Raw genomic sequence first — 19,968 nt, forward strand, 5'->3', positions numbered from 1 at the left:
TTGCTTGCTCTTCCTCCTTAGGCTCCAGCGTTAAAAGTAATTAAAAGTGGGAAGGTGTGAGAGGCATGTGGAGGAAGGTCTGATGGGTATGGAGTCCATTCTCCCATCATGATCTTGTCCAGTGACAAGGCAGCTTAAAGAGGTGAAGTGCCCATATGTATGTATAGTATAGAATATAATAGAATGGTGTAACGATTATGTCCAGTAGTCAGGTCAAGTTGGTTAAGTGTACTCTCATTTGTCTGTATAGAGTATAACAGAATTGAATAATGGTAAAAGTCGAGTGGTCATGTCAGGTAATTGTGTACAGTATGCCTGTATAGAGTATAACAACATTATATGATGATCTTGTCATATTTGGAAGGTGTAGAGTTATATGTATCTATAGAGTATAATAGAATTTTAAAATTATTATGCCAGTGGTCAGTTCATGTTGGGAGTGGGGGTCAAAGGCAAATTTAGGATTTTTAAAGGAGGGTGTTCCAAATGCATCTATAATAAAATAACGTCTATGAGGAGACAACATCACCCGATTAATGCCATCACCAAAAGAATACTCGTGGGCACATGCCCTAATGACGTGGTAATTTGGGCTAACTAATATACATACGCACATACACTACATGGTCAAAAGTATGTGCACTCCCCTTTTAATTAGTAAGTTTGGCCATTTCAGGTATACCCATTGTTAACAGGTAAATAAAATCAAGCATACAGTCCTGTAGTATCCATAGTCAAACACTAGCAGTATGGGTCATGCGGAGAGCTCAGTGACTTTCATATATTTTAGTCAGTACTGTGAAAAGGAACTCAAAGTTTTGGGTTGTGAGAGGGTGGCACGTCATGTCTAGTGGTCATATAGGGTGCAATAGATTTGTATAATGTAAATGTTTGAAAGTATGGCACAGAGTTCTAAAATGTATTACGAGTTTAGTGGGTATAAACTAAAAACACATTATGGAAATTAAAACATGGTGATTACAGTTATTATTTCAACGTATTATATTATTTTTATTAATATGATATATTGGTCACAAGTCATACCTTATTGAAATGAAAAGTGCATAACTGAATAAAATGTACTCGTAAAAAGTACAGAATATTTTTTTTATAGCATTTTCACCTGAATGATTTGCTGAATATTTAATGTATGTTCTCTTTCCTAACAACACCCACGAGACTACTAAAATGTTCTACTTGGAGAAATGTTCTCAGAGCAGAAACAACTTCCATCAGACAGTGCATCTGTTGGGAGACTCAGATGACACTTTGTTTCAGGAGTAAATGTATGAACATTGCCAGCACCAGAACTGGAAAGCATGTGTGTGCTAGACTACTGCTAGACTACTTTTACATCAAAGTGAATGAGCTTAGAAATGACTAAGAAACGGACTAATTTATGTCTAATTTATTTTCCTTTACAGCATCTTCAGAGTCAAATTAAAGCACGATCATGATGGTCTTTCTAATAACAATTCATCACTTTTTATTCAATTGCAACAATAGCACTTGTACTGCCAGCAAATAAGAAAACTGAGATAAGCTGACCTGTAATTCGTGAATAGCTACCAGCCAGTGGCAGATAAAAATGCCACTGATGACTCAGGAGAAATAATTATAATATATATATATATATATATATATATATATATATATATATATATATATATATATATATATATAATCACGAAGCTTACATTATCAACATTACAATAAGAGTGCTCGTAGTTTTTTTCTTTTCAGCACTCAGATATCAAGCCTTGGGCTTTCTGAAACCCAAGCATAAACAACACCCATTCTCTGGTGTAAATTAAACTTTCACTCTGGTGTTAGTCATACTTGCCAACTCTCCCGGAATGTCCGGGAGCAATGGGAGAAAGTCGGCAAGTATGGTGTTAGTATTTATGCTAACAAAATGACACTCATAATATGGCTATAGATCAAAGGAAGAAAACATTTACTAATCTCAAATACTGATATGGCATACGTGGTGCCAAAGTTGTCACATGTACTTGTAGAAATAAAAGGTAACATTTTGTTCTACCATCTCCTATGGTGCATATAATGCATGCAAGGCTTTTTTTTTTTTTTTTTTACTTTACATTATATAACATTTTGTTTATAAAATGTGCAGACACACATTAATAGATTTTAATTAATGTTTTGTAAATCAAGAATTTCATAAGAATAATAGTATCATATATGAAAAATTAAATCTTAAAAGTTATACTTACTCTAGACAACAAAATGCATGAGATCTAGGGTTCTATTTATCAATCGGAGAACCCCCTACATCTAGGGATTTATCACTGCCCCCTGGCCAGGGAAGTACTATAGGATATGCACCTACTTCAACTTCATAGCCATGGCATGGCGGTTAGTGGAGCCTCCCTTTTAGGGACAGTACATTAATGATAAGTTGATTACAGTGGACTTAATATAAAGAATCTACGGTGGCCTAAATAAAAAAACAAAATGTCAAGTTTACCGTGTATTAAAAAGGATAAAAGTAGCGTCGTATTTACCCTCTGAGTTTTACAGAAGACTACAATAACAGAAGTTAATTCTAAAAGGGTTTAAACCTCCTATGTGTTTTTAAGCTGCTCCACACTGTCTCCCACACTAATTCTTTGGTGTGCTGTCCTTTCACTTTGACCTCTGCCAATTGATCAATGCATCAGTGCCCTAATATTTATTATTAACATGGTCAATGCTGGTGTAGGTGGATGGAAGAAAGTCTTTAAACTACTAGAATACCTGCAACGGTTTCTCTGCTAGTGAGATCCCATCATGCTTTGAGAGGGTTTCCAGAGAGGGAAGGTAGGTGACCTTCACTGACACTGGCATTATGAAGCCGTTGCCAGCAATGTAGAATTTTTGTTGACGAATTAAAAATGTTAACTCTTGGTGACAGGTAAACTAAGTTGAAACAACACCTTGCTGTCTCTTTTTATAACATGAATGAACCGTTGCCTCATATAAACAGTTACTCTGTAAATCTATTGCAAATCATTCCCAGAATAGAACATGAGTTGTATTCACATATAAATAATGAATGACAGCATGCAAATAGCACTGAGTAATTTAATTAAAGAACTGTCACCTCACCCTACTGTGCTCTCATATCCATCGAAGCAGGCTTCTGCCTACAGAACCATTCTGATGCAGAGTTATAATACCTACATGCATGGTTAATGTTTGTAGGAGGGATTTAAGCTGTGTGTGGCTGTCTGTGAGTCATTAGCACAGGCAGAAATTGTAGGAAAGCTGCATCTCAGTGGTTGCTTAATCACCACATTTAAGAGCTAAATGTTTTACAATACTTCTTTGTGTCCTCAGTTAAAACAACATGAAGCAGCAAGATGGTTGGAAATGTTTCTTTTAAAGAAACATTCTCTCATTCATGATCTTCGTGTTACTTTTATTTATAGGAACACCACAAAAAAATAAAAAACTCCAAGAGTATATACAGTATATTCCCCATTTTCCAGTAAAATGGTATCTAAATTCCATACCCTCAGCCTCAGTACTCCAGGCTCTGTGTACTCCCTGTGACCCCAAGCTTGGAGAATGAACAAACTGAGAGGAGCAGACCGAATGGGGGTTTTTCTATAAAAAATGGCTTATAAGAAAAATGGAGTTAGTTACCATTTAGAACGACCTTTGCTATTCCACATTGACTAGATTTTCTATCTATGCATTGTATTTGCACTTAGTGTTAAATTAATAGGAATACACTAATTCATTTAAGCAATAAAGTGTAACTGCAATGCCACCTAAAAGGCAAAAGTCTGCTGTTGGGGTAACTGCACAGCAAAAAGCAGCAAAAAGACAAAGGGTGGAGCGGGATAAAGGCTGATGACAAAATATGACTGATGACCAAACGTCATCATCATCACCATGCAAATATGTCTCCTCAGCCAATTGCCCGTCACAGAGAAAACAATCAAAGAGCGAACAGGACAGAGGTAATATCACGTCAAAGCCTCCTGCAAAGTCAGCGAACAAGATGCCACACCATTCTTGATGTTGGTAACTTTGATGAAACAAATATTAATGCTCATAACTTTTGTCCCATGAACAGTATTTGTGAATTTTGCAGCTGAGCAGCCCTGTGACAAACTATTCAAACAATGCTGCCATAAGGGTAATGTCAAATTGGGTGCGGTACGGTTTGTCCCTGTTATTGAGCACTTAATGAAAGGACAGCATGAACGTTAAAAAAACCGCTCTTATATTTTTCCGTCATTTAACCAGGCTTTAAACTAGTTAAATACATAAATCAAGATAGTGGTTAGCACTTCTGCCTCACAGCACTATGGTCATAAATTTGATTCCCTACCATGGCCGTTTCTATGTGGAGTTTGTACTTTCTCCTCATGTTTGCGTGGGTGTCCTCCGGGTGCTCTGGTTTCCTCCCACACTTCCAAAAACATACTAGAAGCTTAATTGGCAACTATCAAAAATTGACCTTAGTCTCTGTCTGTCTCTGTGTGTGTATGTTAGGTAATTTAGACAGTAAGCTCCAATAGGGCAGGTGCTGATGTGAATGAGTTCTCTGTACAACGCTGCGTGATTAGTGGCGCTATATAAATAGCTGAGGATAATGATAAAGATATTCTTAATGTGTACTGTACATATAATATGTTTTTATTGCTTGCCTTACTGTCATACACATGATCTGTGCTAGCAACTGGCAAGCATACATGTACTTTTCCAAATGAAGACTATGCCGTGACAGTCATCTGTTAGTCAGCACTTACACCTGCCTTGTAGCTGACGCAAATGATACGTCTAAATGTACTTAAGAGAAACGCAGGACTTAAGTGAGGCGCATTTGTATCAGCACGCACTTACTGTACATCTGCCAATTCCATCTCCCGTTCCACCTCTGAAGTCGTAAGTATCATTTGTATTCGGATATGAATCGCATGCTATTGCATTCATTGGTATAAGGTCGGTTTCTGGGCATGCACAGTTATTTTACGCAAGATAGGTCACACAAATAGACTTGCATCTAGACATGAATCAGGCCAAGAATGTTTACCAACTTGTTATAATATAAAATATGTTTCACTATGTCAGTTTAAGAGGTATTATGTTAAGTTGTATCAAAATGTTTCTTTAAATAAAAGTTTTGTTGTGTTCAATGTGTTTTCTAGCAAAACAAATATTTAGGCACAAGAAACAGGTCAAATTTTTTTCTCCATGTTTTAAATATTCTACAAAACAAAATACATTTTTATCTCTTCCAACTGTAAACAACACTTTTATTAAGTAGTATTGTTTCTGGTGTGGTTTTTTATTTTTGTATCTTAAACTATACGTATACCAATTCTCAAAAAACTTAGTTTCTGGCATCAATGTAAACCATTTCCATTTTACCTTATTAGGATACAACTTAAAACTTAACCCAAAGACCGAATTTTTTACGAAAATGTAAGTAAACAAAGATAACACTTCAGGACTTGACGGACTTGAAAATCATTAAGGGTAGCTGCCATAAAAGAAAGGTATTGAACAGGTAATTAGGTGACATTGCCAATTTCAATCTTTAGAAAACATATTACATGAATCAAAGGTATTAGATTTCACCTGTCACTACTGCATTTTAGAGTTTATGACCAACTGAATCAGGTCAGCAGTTATGGAGTATTACAATAATAAATGCAATAATTATATTAAAAAAGGATGTTGCCTGTACACCCTGCACTGACTATCTTAGTTTATCACTGAATTAAATCACTTCCAATACTAAAATATAATAATTCATAGTTATAAATAGTTATTTAATTAATGCACTTTTCAGTTAGACCTGCAAAATGACTTGTGTTCTCACAATGTCATTTGAGGTGGTGTAAATGTGGCCTCGGTCTATACTGTCAAGAGGATGCTTCTCACACCTTCCAGGTATACTGAACAGTACATTTCAACCAATGCCATAAAACATACATGCATGATAGTAACACATGAAATAATATCATGTAATAAATCAACCACCTCACTCCTATGGTTAATTTAATGTATAAATTAAACTAAACCAATGTTTTATAAGAAAAATGCAAAAGTTTAAATAAATGAAAAGGGTGGTTCTAAAACGCACTTCTCCTAAAGTAACAGTTTAGTAAGATATAAAAATAAATAAAACCAGCATAAGATAAAAAAAAAACTAGAATTCGAAGAATACATTTCATACAACTGCAGCAATGGAAACAAACAACCCACGAACTGTCTGTTTTTCCCTCAGCTTACAATGCAGGCCAGAGCAAGCATGTAACTCAGAAAGGCAGTCTACCAAATTCCTTTTGGATTTAGTAATGCATTATTTATGTTTTTCTGTTTCAACTGGTTTCCCCCCAAGCTTTTTTTGAATCTTAAATATGCCAAAATTGCCAATGTCAGATGAAGAGTAGCACTTAGCAATACTGTGGTTACACAGCACAATAAAATAGGCAAGCAAGAGCAACAGGCTTAATGACAGGGCCAGGTAGCAGGACTTTGAGTGAAGGACTTAAGTTTTGTTATGGAATTAATGGCGGTGGGTATGTGAGAACAACAGGGGTTGGTCCCTGGCAACCTTTAGTCATTTTCAGGATATTGCAGTTCTGGGTTTGGATAACACTCCCATCCATAGGACCTTTAATTTTGTCCGGGGTGGGTGTGTCTTTGTTACAGCACGTGACAGGTGTTTGAAGTACAGAAGAAAAAAACTGTACTTTTCTCCTTTTTTCATTTGACGACAAAATAAAAGTGTAATGAATGTAATTAAGCACATACATCTATAAATATATATATATATATATATATATATATATATATATATATACACACACACACCGGTATATATATATATATATATATATATATATATATATATATATATATATATATATATATATATTTATATACACACACCTCTCTATTAGTACTAGCAAGGTAAACGAATATTTTGCAGGGGATGATGGGTGGAACTTTTTGTTGACCACTTTAATCGGTGTAGTCTCTGTGGAGGGCCCAATGAAGCTGAATGAAGAAAGGAACTTGATCTGAGTGTAGGCAAGCCTCTCAAGACACCTGCAAGGGCATGGGATGTAGGATGGGTCAGTAATCTGAGCAAGAATTTGGGTCATTTATTTGTTTTCATTTCATTTGTTTTCATTCTTAATAGGTGTAATAATTGCATAATAGCATAATGATGGAAAGATTTCAATGGCGAGTGATAATACAGATGTTAAAGCTGGAATGAGCACAGAAGACAAGGGGGTATATTTACTAAACTGCGGGTTTGAAAAAGTGGAGATATTGCCTATAGCAACCAATCAGATTCTAGCTGTCATTTTATAGACTGCACTAAATAAATGACAGCTAGAATCTGATTGGTTGCTATAGGCAACATCTCCACTTTTTCAAACCTGCAGTTTAGTAAATCTAGCCCAAGGCGTCTTCTCACAAATCAAATGATTTGCAAGAAGATTGGTAGATAGAACAAGAGGAGAAGCACAGAGTAGATGCTTCATCTTTCTTTGTGGGATGAAATAAAGAGAAGGTGCCAGAGTATACAGGATAGTAATTGAGCACGTTGTTGATCGGAATAGAGGACTTTACAGAATCCAATATAAAATTCTTCTGCTAACATACAAAGACAATAGCAAAACTGCACCAATATACAGGGTGATTCAAAAGTCGCAGTACACCCTTTTATTTCAAAAACTCTACAGGAAATTGGGAAACCTGAATACTCCAGTAAGGTATGGGTGACGTGGTCTATCTTTTATGGTATGTACCAAACATGGGCGCCATCTTGAAATTGGCCAATCGGCCCAATTCCTGTAGAGTTTTTGAAATAAAAGGGTGTACTGCGACTTTTGAATCACCCTGTACATCACTTCCCTTGTGTCAAAATATCTCATTCCACTCTGCCAGTGGTCTGCTTCTCTCATTACTTGCTCCAGGACATATTTCAGGCTGCCCTCACTCTGCGGAGTTCCCTCCTTTTCACAACAAGACTTTCCCCAGTTTCTAAACCTTTAAGTGTTCCTTGAAAACTCTTTAGGAAAGTTTATCAAATTTATGAACCACCCTCTTAACTTTCATAAGCTATTCTACCTGATTATCACCCCTCTACACAGTTCATTCACCTACATTTATTCTCTTACTATGCTCAAACCAACATTGCTATATGGCTGGATCATGCAGCTGCCCCACTAAACAACTTCTCATTGCAATCTGGTTAGATAAATATTCACTCTGTGGCATTTCTAATTTCTACTTTACTATGGATTGTAAGCTCTTTTACTCCTTTGTTTGTTAAAACAGAGTCTTGCTTTATTACCACCCCCCCAATATAAAGGTTAATAACAACAATAATAATTATGTAGAATTGTAAGATAGGTGTAATAAGCCACTAGATTATACAGACAATTCCTAAAGACTTTGATTTCCTGGAAGAGATATTTAAATGGTCAAGAAGAAATGTTTGAAAACATTAATAAAAAAAATCAACAAGAAAACAAATGATCAGGATGAGGTGGAGATTGCACGTATTTTAAGGCATTTCTGTTTTTATGGACATGCAAATTAGTCTGAAACTTACAACAATTATTTTTCCACTAAGTTTAAATTATGTTTTTAGGCAGTACCTCCAAGAATACATCTGCTTTCCACAAATCTAATAAGGTGTAGGAAGTATATGCATTTAAATTATTCAATTTAAATAATATAGGACATCAATTGACATATATACAATAGTCTATAATTACAAGTGTAGTTACATGTTACACAAGTAGCAAAATATGAAATTGTAGAACATTATATTTTAAGTGCTACACAACAACATTACAAAGAAAATAAGCCAACATGATAGGGTGCAGCATCTTCTGCTCCTCTAGACGACCGCCTAGGCCCACCTACTGATAGCGCTGGCTCTGTTCTCAATAAAATTGCAAATATAAAGGGATCTGCCTGTGTTTAGCTATAAAGCAACAAAACCATTATTTACCAATGCTGATAAAATGAGTATACTATGAAACAAGAAGCACTGAGCTTGTATTTGTAGCTCTGAGTAAATCTCATTGCCAGCATGTTTTCCCAGAGGTAGGGCATTTGTCAGAATATTTGTTGAGTCAGCAACTTGCCAACCTGTCTTCCACTCTCATAAGAGCACCTGTACCAGTAAGTAATGCTCTGCGGCACTCTGGACATTTTACCATCACCAAGTATGAGGCATAGGATACAAGATAAAATAAGCTGAATGATTCACTGGATTCACCTCAATCTCCTTTTTTCAGCTCTGCTAGAAGCATAAAAATGTAACTGCTGAGAGTTTATCCAGATTATCGAATAACAACCTCAAAGTTCAAATGAACCAAGGAGAACAGTGTTATCTGATGACGATGGGTAACTATATTTAGACAGACTGCACAAACATGCTTCTTGGTAATGTTTTGTTAAATGAGAGAAGAGAGATTCTACAGCAAGCTACAGCAGAGACAGACTGCATAGTTAAGACGTAGAATACGGTAGGCTCCAAATCCCTGCCGACGTATTCATTAATGTGTTAATAATGCAAGATATTACATTTAAGAAAATCCTGCCTATAAATTGTACTAAGGCAATATACTTTATAGAATGTTCTTAGTTAATATTTCAAGTAGGAAACCATCGGTGCAAATTAAGATGAAGGCTTTATTGGATGTAAGGGCCAAATCGACAAATCATTGCTTGATCCCCCATAGGCATAATGTACAACCGGACAAAGTGACAAACCAGTCCTCACAAGCAGTAGCAGTGTCTAGGGTAGTGTTTCACTGAAATAACGTAACCATTCACTCAGGAGCTATAAGTAGCAATGATGAAGTAATGTTAATTGAATAATGGCTTCTTGCCCAGAACATTGGCATGACCCACAGTACGCTTGCCTGACAGCCATTTATATCTTTCTTTGACACCTTTTAGAACATAAAAGACAAATATGGAAGAGTGGAAAACCATTAAAAATGACGACCAGATGGCATTTAAAGAAAAAAATCAAAATCAAATGAGAGTGTGTATCAAATCAAATGACGGGTTTTTGCAAGAAAATATTTCTACATTTTATTTTATTTGTTGTAATTAATTTTATTTACTAGCATAATTATCATTAATTATCATTCATTATTTACTTGTACTACAATAACTAGCAGACCAGAAATGTAAAGCACCAGTTCTAGTACTACTACTAATTATTCTTTACAAAACATTTGTATTCCATTTTTTTTTTATATGTTTTTTTTTTATAGATATTTTACCCTTTTATATTTTAGATTTTAAACATTCCTAGTAAGCAAATGTCAAACTCAGAGGGAATTATCCCTCTCCAGACATGTTATCATCTGGCACCCCATGCACTATTTACCAAAAATGTAAATGAATTATACTAGGTTTTTTTTCCTTTTTCAGTGCATGCTGGGTCTTCATTGTGTGATTCTAGGTTCTCCAGGTGAGCAAGACACATTTTCTAGGGGAGGGGGTCAGCTCATGTTAAGTTCTCCATTGTTTAATATATAGCATATGCAAACCAATCCAACTTCTCTCAGTTTAAATTTACTAAGCCACTGTGGTTGCTGTTAAGAGGTAGGTGCTAATCTATTACTGATATGACCACAGTTTTGCAAACCTAAAACTACAGTCATGGCCAAAAGTTTTGAGAATGACACAAATATTTTTCACAAAGTCTGCTGCCTCAGTTTTTATGATGGCAATTTGCATATACTCCAGAATGTCATGAAGAGTGATCAGATGGATTGCAATTAATTTCAAAGTCCCTCTTTGCCATGACAATGAACTTTATCCTAAAAATAACATATCTACTGCATTTCAGCCCTGTCACAAAAGGACCAGCTGACATCAGGTCAGTGATTCTCTTATTAACACAGGTGAGAGTGTTGACGAGGACAAGGCTGGAGATCACTCTATCATGCTGATTGAGTCAGAATAACAGACTGGAAGCTTTAAAAGGAGGGTGGTGCTTGAAATCATTGTTCTTTCTCCATTAACCATGATTACCTGCAAGGAAACATGTGCAGTCATCATTGCTTTGCACAAAAAGGGCTTCACAGGCAAGGATATTGCTGCTAGTAAGATTGCACCTAAAACATCCATTTATCGGTACATCAAAAACTTCCAAGGAGAGAGGTTCAAAGCGCCCAAGAACGTCCAGCGAGCGTCAGAACCGTCTCCTAAAGTTGATTCAGCTGCAGGATCGGGGCACCACTAGTGCAGAGCTTGCTCAGAAATGGTAGCAGGCAAGTGCGAGTGCATCTGCATGCACAGTGAGGTGAAGACTTTTGGAGGATAGCTTGGTGTCAAGGCAACCAGCAAAGAAGCTGCTTCTCTCCAGGAAAAACATCAGGGACAGACTGATATTTTGCATAAGGTATAGGGATTGGACTGCTGAGGACTGGGGTAAAGTTATTTTGTCTGATGAATCCCCTTTCAGATTGTTTGGGACATTTGTAAAAACGCTTGTCCAGAGAAGGAAAGGTGAGCACTACCATCAGTCATGTGTCATGCCAATAGTAAAGCATCCTGAGACCATTCATGTGTGGGGTTGCTTCTCATCCAAGGGAGTGGGCTCACTCACAATTCTGCCTAAGAACACAGCCATGAATAAAGAATGGTACCAAAACATCCTCCAAGAGCAAGTTCTCCCAACCATCCAAGAGGTTTGGTGAAAAACAATGTCTTTTCCAGCATGATGGAGCACCTTGCCATAAGGCAAAAGTGATAACTAAGTGGCCCGGCGATCAAAACATTGAAATTTTGTGTCCATGGCCAGGAAACTCCCAAGACCTTAATCCCATTGAGAACTTGTGGTCAATCCTCAAGAGGCGGGTGGACAAACAAAAACCCACAAATTCTGACAAACGCCAAGCATTGATTAGGTAAGAATGAACGACCATCAGTCAGTATGTGGCCCAGAAGTTGAATGACAACATGCCAGGGCGAATTGTAGAGGTCTTCAAAAAGAAGAGTCAACACTGCAAATATTGACTCTTTGCATAAACTTAATGTAATTGTCAATAAAAGCCTTTGACACTAATGAAATGCTTGTAATTTTACTTCAGTATACCATAGCAACATCTGCCAAAAAGGTCTAAAAACATTGAAGCAGCAAACTTTGTGAAAACCAATGCTTATGTCATTCTCAAAACTTTTGGGCATGACTGTACAGTCCTCTTCTTTCAACACTAGAGGTAGGTATTTGTATTGTTTTCCAATGAGTGGATCCACCCACATGATGCTGGCTATAATCGTAGTCAGAATAAAATAATGTCAACAGCAGCTTCTTCTACATTTATCACCTGTAATGTGCCTCATGCATACACATTGTATCATGGATTTCTTTATTAAACAACTGTTAAGAAAAAAATAAAAGATAACAATCATCTCTGCTTTAGATGTTGGGTAGGGATTGTATGGGTTTTCAATCGGGAAAATCCAATCTGTAAAAAATAGTTTGGCTAGTGCATGGTAGATATTTTCTACCTACCAGAAACTTCTAGAATGTTGCTATATTATGGTCTATTTTATTATACAAATTACTAAATGTTGGGTTTCCATACTGTAAGTAGCTGCAGCACAATCATTCCCTTACCATTCTTACCCCCATGTGGCTTCCATCTATCTTGTAACTGTGGTCTTCTTATGCAAATTTTCAAAACTGTTCCATGAGAATATTTTGCTCATTCCACATCTGGCTGCAACGTTTCACGCATTTCGCCCGCAGAGTTTGGTCTACCCCAACCATTCCACACAGCAGAATGAATTGACTGTCATAATCCCAACTCTATTCATAGACTATAAGTTACGTGAGGACTCAAAGTTTTGCATGACAAACTTTGCACCCGTTTCGCAGCAAAACAACATATGCAAAATTGTATAAAAGTTTAGCACTTAGTAAATGAAATACTCAAATATAACATCTGCGTAAATGTTTAATTGCAGTTTAATGCTAAGCTATATTTACATGCAAATTGTTTCTACTACAATCTTGGCTAACATATTTCTTAAAAAAATAAAAATAAAATAAAATTATTATTGCCTGTGTTCTAGCACAAACTATATCATATAATTTAAGAAGATACCACAGCTAAGATTTTTAACCAATCATACATACCTCTTCCGGCAAGCTGACTACCAGTCCATGTTCAGCAGGTCCAACAAGAACTTGCAGGAAGTACTCACTGCATGCAGCCAGCACTGCCCGATGGGCTCGAAACTCTTTTCCTTCCACTACTAGAGTAACATCACAGAGAATGTCCTGCTTCCACTGGTCATTGAGGCACTGTAGAATATTAGTACAATGCACAGTTGACTCATACACGTACATGGGCGATTCAGTCTTGTCATCTGCAGACATTCCGTTCAGACCCTGTAAAATACAACAATACAAAAATACTGTGAAAAATTGCACTAGTAATAGATTTAATTGTGACAAAAGTGCTTTCAGAATGGGAACCAACAGATGAAGTATATGCTTAAGCAGACAATGCCTTAATTAGAAAAGGGGAACCCTTATCGCTCTTGGGGTCAGGAGCCTTTGTGTGGCTGATAACCAAAAGGTACGATCAGAACATAGTTAATAAATGTTGATGATTGCCTTTACTGTCAGTCATGATTGATCCCAGTCAGATATTGATAAAGAGCTCCTACACGTGTCGCCAACTTGGTCTAAAATAAAGTGGCTGTTGAATGTGCCATGTATATAAGTAGCTTTACATTCAGTTTATTTATTTACTTTACATTATCTGCCAACAACTGAAGTTACTGAAAGACTGACACTAAGTTTAGGTTAAACCAAAAACACTGTTATATCTGTAAACATGTACAAATATTGGCATATATTTGGATATACTAAGCATATGTAAAACTTTTGTTAGTACACACATGGTAGCACAAACCTCAAAAAGATATTCAAGGATGACGTAGTGGACTATTGATTAAAATCACTATATTTTGGGTTTTCACTTGATGTATAAAAGTCCCCCTGGCCCATGAAGACTATGATCGGTGATAGCCTTAACCGGGGGGCCTCCGGTAAAGCTTCACTGTACAAAGCATGGGGTAGCCTACTTATGTGCAGTGGGGGTACAAGTACTTTTAATAACAAGTCATTTGAATAACTTTTATTGATAACTTTGATTGATACATTGTGCGGCCAAAGATTTTCTATTGCTACAATAGGAAATCTTCACAAATGCAGGGTCAAGATAAATAGAACACTTATTAATATTGAAGTCAGTAACTAGACTCTGTTGGGAGCCAGTGAAGAAATGTAATCATTTAAATAAAAAAAGAGAGGTAGTTAGAAGACATTTATACTGTTTCTGACATTAAAATCACGCGACCAATTAAAAAGAAAACATGACAAATAAATACAAAAAAAATAAAAAATATGAGACAACTGCATATATTTACAAATACAATGTGTGGCTACAAAATCCACTTGAAAATGGGACTGAACTAAATAAACAATTGAGATTTTATGACATGTTTTTATGGCATCATTTACAAGGACAACTATCAAGGGTGTCAGGCAACCTGATACATATTTCTACAAATAAAGCAAGTTCACTGGATATCGGGGTCTACGCACTCCTTACTCAAATCGAAGCACTCATTTATTGCTATTCTTATATCCCATACAGCACACATACTACTGTGAAGAATGAGAGCTTTGTGAAACAAGAGGAATAACAGCTTTTGGAAACAGAGTTTCAGTGACATTGGGGCCGGTCTATGAAGTCATAAACCATGCGGAAACTGCTTTTTCCGCATGGTTTAAGCATTTTTAAGTAAAATGTTCATTTAAGAAGTCTAACACAGGAGATATCGGAGAGAACGCCTTCATTAGGCAAATTACCACAATAAATTGCAGTCCTCGTAATACTTAATGGGGACTGTGATCTGGGCAAGTTTATCAAGCTCCGAAAAGCTAAGGCCCCGATAGGTAACGCCATCTAAAGATGAGAAGGCATCGCAAGAGAGGGATCGTCGGATCCCTCACCTGAGCTTACCTGCTCTCCCCTGCACTGGTTTTTGCAATTGTCAACTATTGGGACATCCTCCTAGCGATGCACTGTCCCAACATGACTTGTATATTAATTTCACCTGAAAAGTCATCCATCATCGCTACAATGACAAATGCTAATTAATGGGGGGAAAAAAACAAGTTAATTATTAAATAGGCCCTATTCATTAATTGAGAACAGGACAGTGTAATGCAATTATGCAACACAAAGTGTACTGTGAGCTTCTTGGGACAAAGAAGTCATTAATGTTTATTTTGTACTTGTCAACATAATTGTATTTATAGCCTTATATTGCACACTGCTACTGTGTACCCATGTGCTATATAGATAGACTTAAAAATACATTTAAAAAAAATACTGTTAGAAATCCAAATTAAATAAAATATACCTGAATAGTAAGTAGCTTTAGTTTAAGTTGCTTTTTCTCAATAGAATTTCAGAATGGTGTTTGTTGTTTGGGAGGTACACCCTATAGCATGCAGTTTCATAGAGCAATATTAAAATCACAAGTGAATCCTTAATAACTTGATTGCAAACCCCCAATTTATAACTGGACAGCACCCAACTGTTCTAACCAGGTTCTGAGGCATGACCACCAGTCTTTTAGTTGTGGGAGAGGAGAGAAAATATTAAAAAACAATTTGCAGATAGTTCCCTTTGAAATGCACTAAAACATATGGGGCCCGATTCATTAAGGAACTTAAATTAAGAAGTTCCTTATCTAAGTCTCCTGGACAAACCCATGTTGCAATGCAAGGGGTGCAAATTAGTATTCTGATTTGCACATAAGTTAAATATTAAAGTTGATATTTGTGTGCTACATGAAAAAGCAGTCAGGATTTAATTTATGTGCAAAACAGAATACTAATTTGCACCCCTTGCATTGTAACATGGTTTTGTCCAGGAGACTTAAATAAGAAACTTCTTAATTTAAGACCATGGTGTATATGTGATGGCTGCCTTAATCCAATGCAGTGCAGCATTAAAGACATTGCAGCACTGCAAGTAGAGCTGGGTGCAGGGCTGCCATCAGAAATTGCGGGGCCCCACCTTCATTTTTAAATTATTTTCTACCCTACATTTGCCTCACTTCACCCCCATACTCTACAGTCACCACCCCCCCCCCCATCCCCGGTTCCATCTAACCTCTGCAGTAATTTACTTACCTCTCTGCTTCTTCTTGCTGTCTCTTTTCTGCTCTTCTCTATTGACAGTGCTGTGATGCTATTAATTAATCTCTGTCTGGGAGCCCGGCACCTGGGGGGCTGGGACTGGAACAAATAGCGGCAGCTGTGGAGCCCCCACAACTTGGGAGCGAAGGCAGACATGCTGCCTAAAAGATGGCCGGCTGCTGCATAATTAATTAGGTGCAGAGGTCTCTCCCCACACCACCTCTCACATCTCAGGCGCAGCTGCTGCCTAGAAATGGCGCCCACTAACTCCCTAAAGTCACTCTGGAGGCTCCCGTCCCTAACAAATTTGTTTTGGCCCAGGGCTGGTGGGGCCCCACTCTGCTGTTGGACCCCATACTGCTGTACTCTTTGTACCCCCATGATAGCAGCCCTGGCTGGGCGTATTGGCTTTGCCCTGACCAGTGTCAAATAGAAAGCACAACAAACAGGTGGAGATAGATGCCTTGAAATGAGAAACTGCATTTTAAAAAAACACAAAAATGCCTGGATAGGGTGCTAAAGATATACTAAAAATATATATTATAAACTGTAATTTTTGAGATTTTATTGCTGTAAACTGGTACCTTTGAATTTGCTTTCCCGCCCCGCTCTTTAACGGGTCAACAGATCTAGAGAGTGAATAGCAGAATGTCTCATGACATAAGTGGGGCCATAAGGGATGTGATACAATGGCATCTTACAGCAAAACATGTATTAAGAAAAAACACACAAAACAACAAGCTATTTACACTGTACTGACTGTGAGAATAACCTGCAGATGCCACCCACCTGAAACTCCTACACCCTTTTACCAATTAATTACCAATTTAGAGCACAGTAAAACACTAGCACAAAAATAAAACTGATGTGATTTAATTACAGCCTATTTTTTTTGTTCCTGGAAATTCTATACAACACTGATTTGGATTAATAATTCATTCAGCAATAAAGTTTCAGGAAAAGATAATTATACAGTGCAACAATTCTCACACTAATTTCTGTAATTACACATTACAGCTGTGTTAGCATTTTAGCAGGTTAGAGAGCTGCAGCAAATTGCTATGTCATGCTTTCCTTTGTCACTGCCTGTCTCTTAGAACATTGCAAACGAAAAAAAAAAAAGGGGCACGTAACAGTTTAGGACACTGTGCTACAGCTATTTTTGTTGCTTTACCTGTTGCTCGTATAAGCATAATATTAGTGTCTACTCTATAATCAGATATCACAATTTTGCAGAATTTCTGAATGGATTATTGCAGATATTTCCTTATTTTATTTCTCCCAAACAATTTGGGTGTGATCAACATCCAACCCCCATCCACAAAAATATGGTTTGTTTTATTGCACATACACAGTAAAACAAAGTGTAATTCAACGTTTAAACTTGCATTTGTGGTCGCCTAATCCTGGAGAGGCAGATCGGGTGAGTGCAAGCGCAAGTTACTTACAATACAGTTGTGTAAACATAAGTTTCCAATTCATTACATACTTCAGTCCATAATGCATCTTCTTTTCTTCTATCCTGTAGTATTCCAAGAATAATCCAATTAGGAAGAAAAAGAACTTCTTAGACGCCAAGAACCTGCTCCTAGCACAGCTATGACCCAAATAAATGAAAAGTGTGGGCAAATAAAGTGCCTAGCCTCTGATTGGTTATTCACTTCTAAACTACTCACGGTAGTAGAAAAAGAGCTATTGTATTTATTTAATATGAAAATGTTCACTTTTAACATACAAATTGTTCAGTGTGAAAATCAGACAGCCTGATCAAGAGAGACTGTTGTGCGATACCATAAAGACAATGGCTGTAAGCAGTGTCTTTCTGTTCATAGCATGCAAGCCTTTAGAACATGTGTTTTTACCAAACTTTTTAATAATAACATTAAATTCTTCCCTATCAAAAAGCCATCTAGAAACATGACCTACATTCATTTTAGTTTAGATCAATGATTCCACATGACATCTGTATAATTAGTTACACATTCTTGTACTTCAGGAAATCTAAATTCACTTGCATTAAATGTAATAAAAATAAGTCTATTTTAGACATATTTAACTAAACGTGCTTATTTAAACTCATCTTCCATGTATGTACAACTCCTGATAAAATCATACCCAAGTACTACCTTTCATTCCTCCAAGAAAAAAAACCAAGCTCGGCCTCATTGTAAAATTACTAGTAGAACAGTTTAAGGTGCATATAAAAAAGGTTTAAAAAAAAAAAAAAAAACCCCCTATCCACATTAACCCTATTGTATTTTCCTTTTGTACACATTACTAAATTAATGTATACTATTTTCTCTGTTGAAGGAATTTTCCTGCCATCTGTTAAGGTGTTAGTGTGCTTGCATACAGAGCCATGGTTATAGTCTCTGTACCCTAACCCCCCTTCTGTTAATCTTATTCATGCGCAGTCCTCTCAGTCCTCTTATAGTAGAACCGCAGGGACTAGTGGAAACCCTAGTGTTCTTGTGGACGGGGTATGATGCAATATGGGATGGTGCAAGTTGCGGACATCTGAAAATGAAACAGAGCAGGTGAAGGAGTGGTAGGCACAAAACTCATAGCATGTAGAGAGGTGATAGCATAGAGCTACTTCATGTCCAGCACATGCATGTCTCTGTAAACCAGGAGTGCTCAAACATTCTATTTTCTAAACCAGGATTTCAGAGTGCCATTGTTCTGGGTACCCAAAGTAATTAGTTTCTAATAAAATATATTGCATAAGGGACAAACAGAAGTACTCCAATACAGATTTTGAGATCACACTACTTGACCCACAGGTTGTCACCTCTTCAGTAAGAGAAATAAAATGTTTTGAGGTTCGCATGTTTTGAGGCATTCACATACAACCATTCAGTACATATCACGCAAGATTAGCCGAAAAGGAAAAAATAAATATTTTTAAAAAATATACATACTTTATTACTGCAAAGAAAGGATTAAAGGATTTATCAAATGATAACACCATTGTGTGGTCCCTATTTCCTGTCTCCATGAATGGAAATAACCATAGCACATTGCTACAAAGGCATTTGAATTTGTGACATTTGAAGGAGGTGGAACTTACACATATGGCAGATACGAACATTTATTACAGAGCATAATACAGAGAACAATGCAATAGTCACACACATAATGCTCTGGATGCCACAGTACTATAATAAGTCCACCACATTCCATAGCAGAAAAAGAGACACATCAACAAATTCCTAATAGACGTTTATTGTTCTTTAAGTATAAAGACATCATACAATAATGTAATGCAACTTATAAATGAATTACTTTGTTCTATAAAAATGAATTGTAAAAATGTGTTTTAAATAACCGGTACATTTTCCCATATTTTTTGGTTACAGCAAAACAAGCTATCCTCCTCCAAATTAAAAACTGTTGCCTTAGGGGTTTTAGATAAATTGAGTGCTAAAACATTTAAATGATACTGTTTACCATAAACAGGCAAGTACATTGTATATGTCAATGTGATACTGCTGTCCTCCAGGACAATGCAAGTATGAAAATGTATGCAGGAACCTAGCCTGTGCCTAATGGCTTAGGCACCTCTCAATTTTTGGACAAATAATTTTCCAACCAGGTGATGTGTGCTACATTAAAGCACTGTGATCATTCTAGATAAATCAATTTACTTTTCTTTTACATTCATTGGTTTTTTTTTGCCTCAGGAGTGTAATCAAAGGAGATGCTGTGTGACCTCTGAGTCACCT

The 19,968-nt window shown here is 36.7% G+C and overlaps 1 protein-coding gene across 1 annotated transcript in view; it reads right to left on the reverse strand.

Moving 5' to 3' along the window:
* The window catches only part of BACH2 (BACH transcriptional regulator 2), a 209,840-nt gene that overhangs the window by 47,463 nt on the left and 142,409 nt on the right, over positions 1-19,968 (reverse strand). Inside the window, exon 4 of the mRNA XM_075202783.1 lies at positions 13,157-13,411. Within this exon, the coding sequence (XP_075058884.1) occupies positions 13,157-13,411 (255 nt within the window). The remainder of the gene's footprint in view (positions 1-13,156; positions 13,412-19,968) is intronic.

Source organism: Mixophyes fleayi, chromosome 3, assembly GCF_038048845.1.
Source record: "Mixophyes fleayi isolate aMixFle1 chromosome 3, aMixFle1.hap1, whole genome shotgun sequence".
Taxonomy (NCBI): Eukaryota; Metazoa; Chordata; class Amphibia; order Anura; family Limnodynastidae; genus Mixophyes; species Mixophyes fleayi.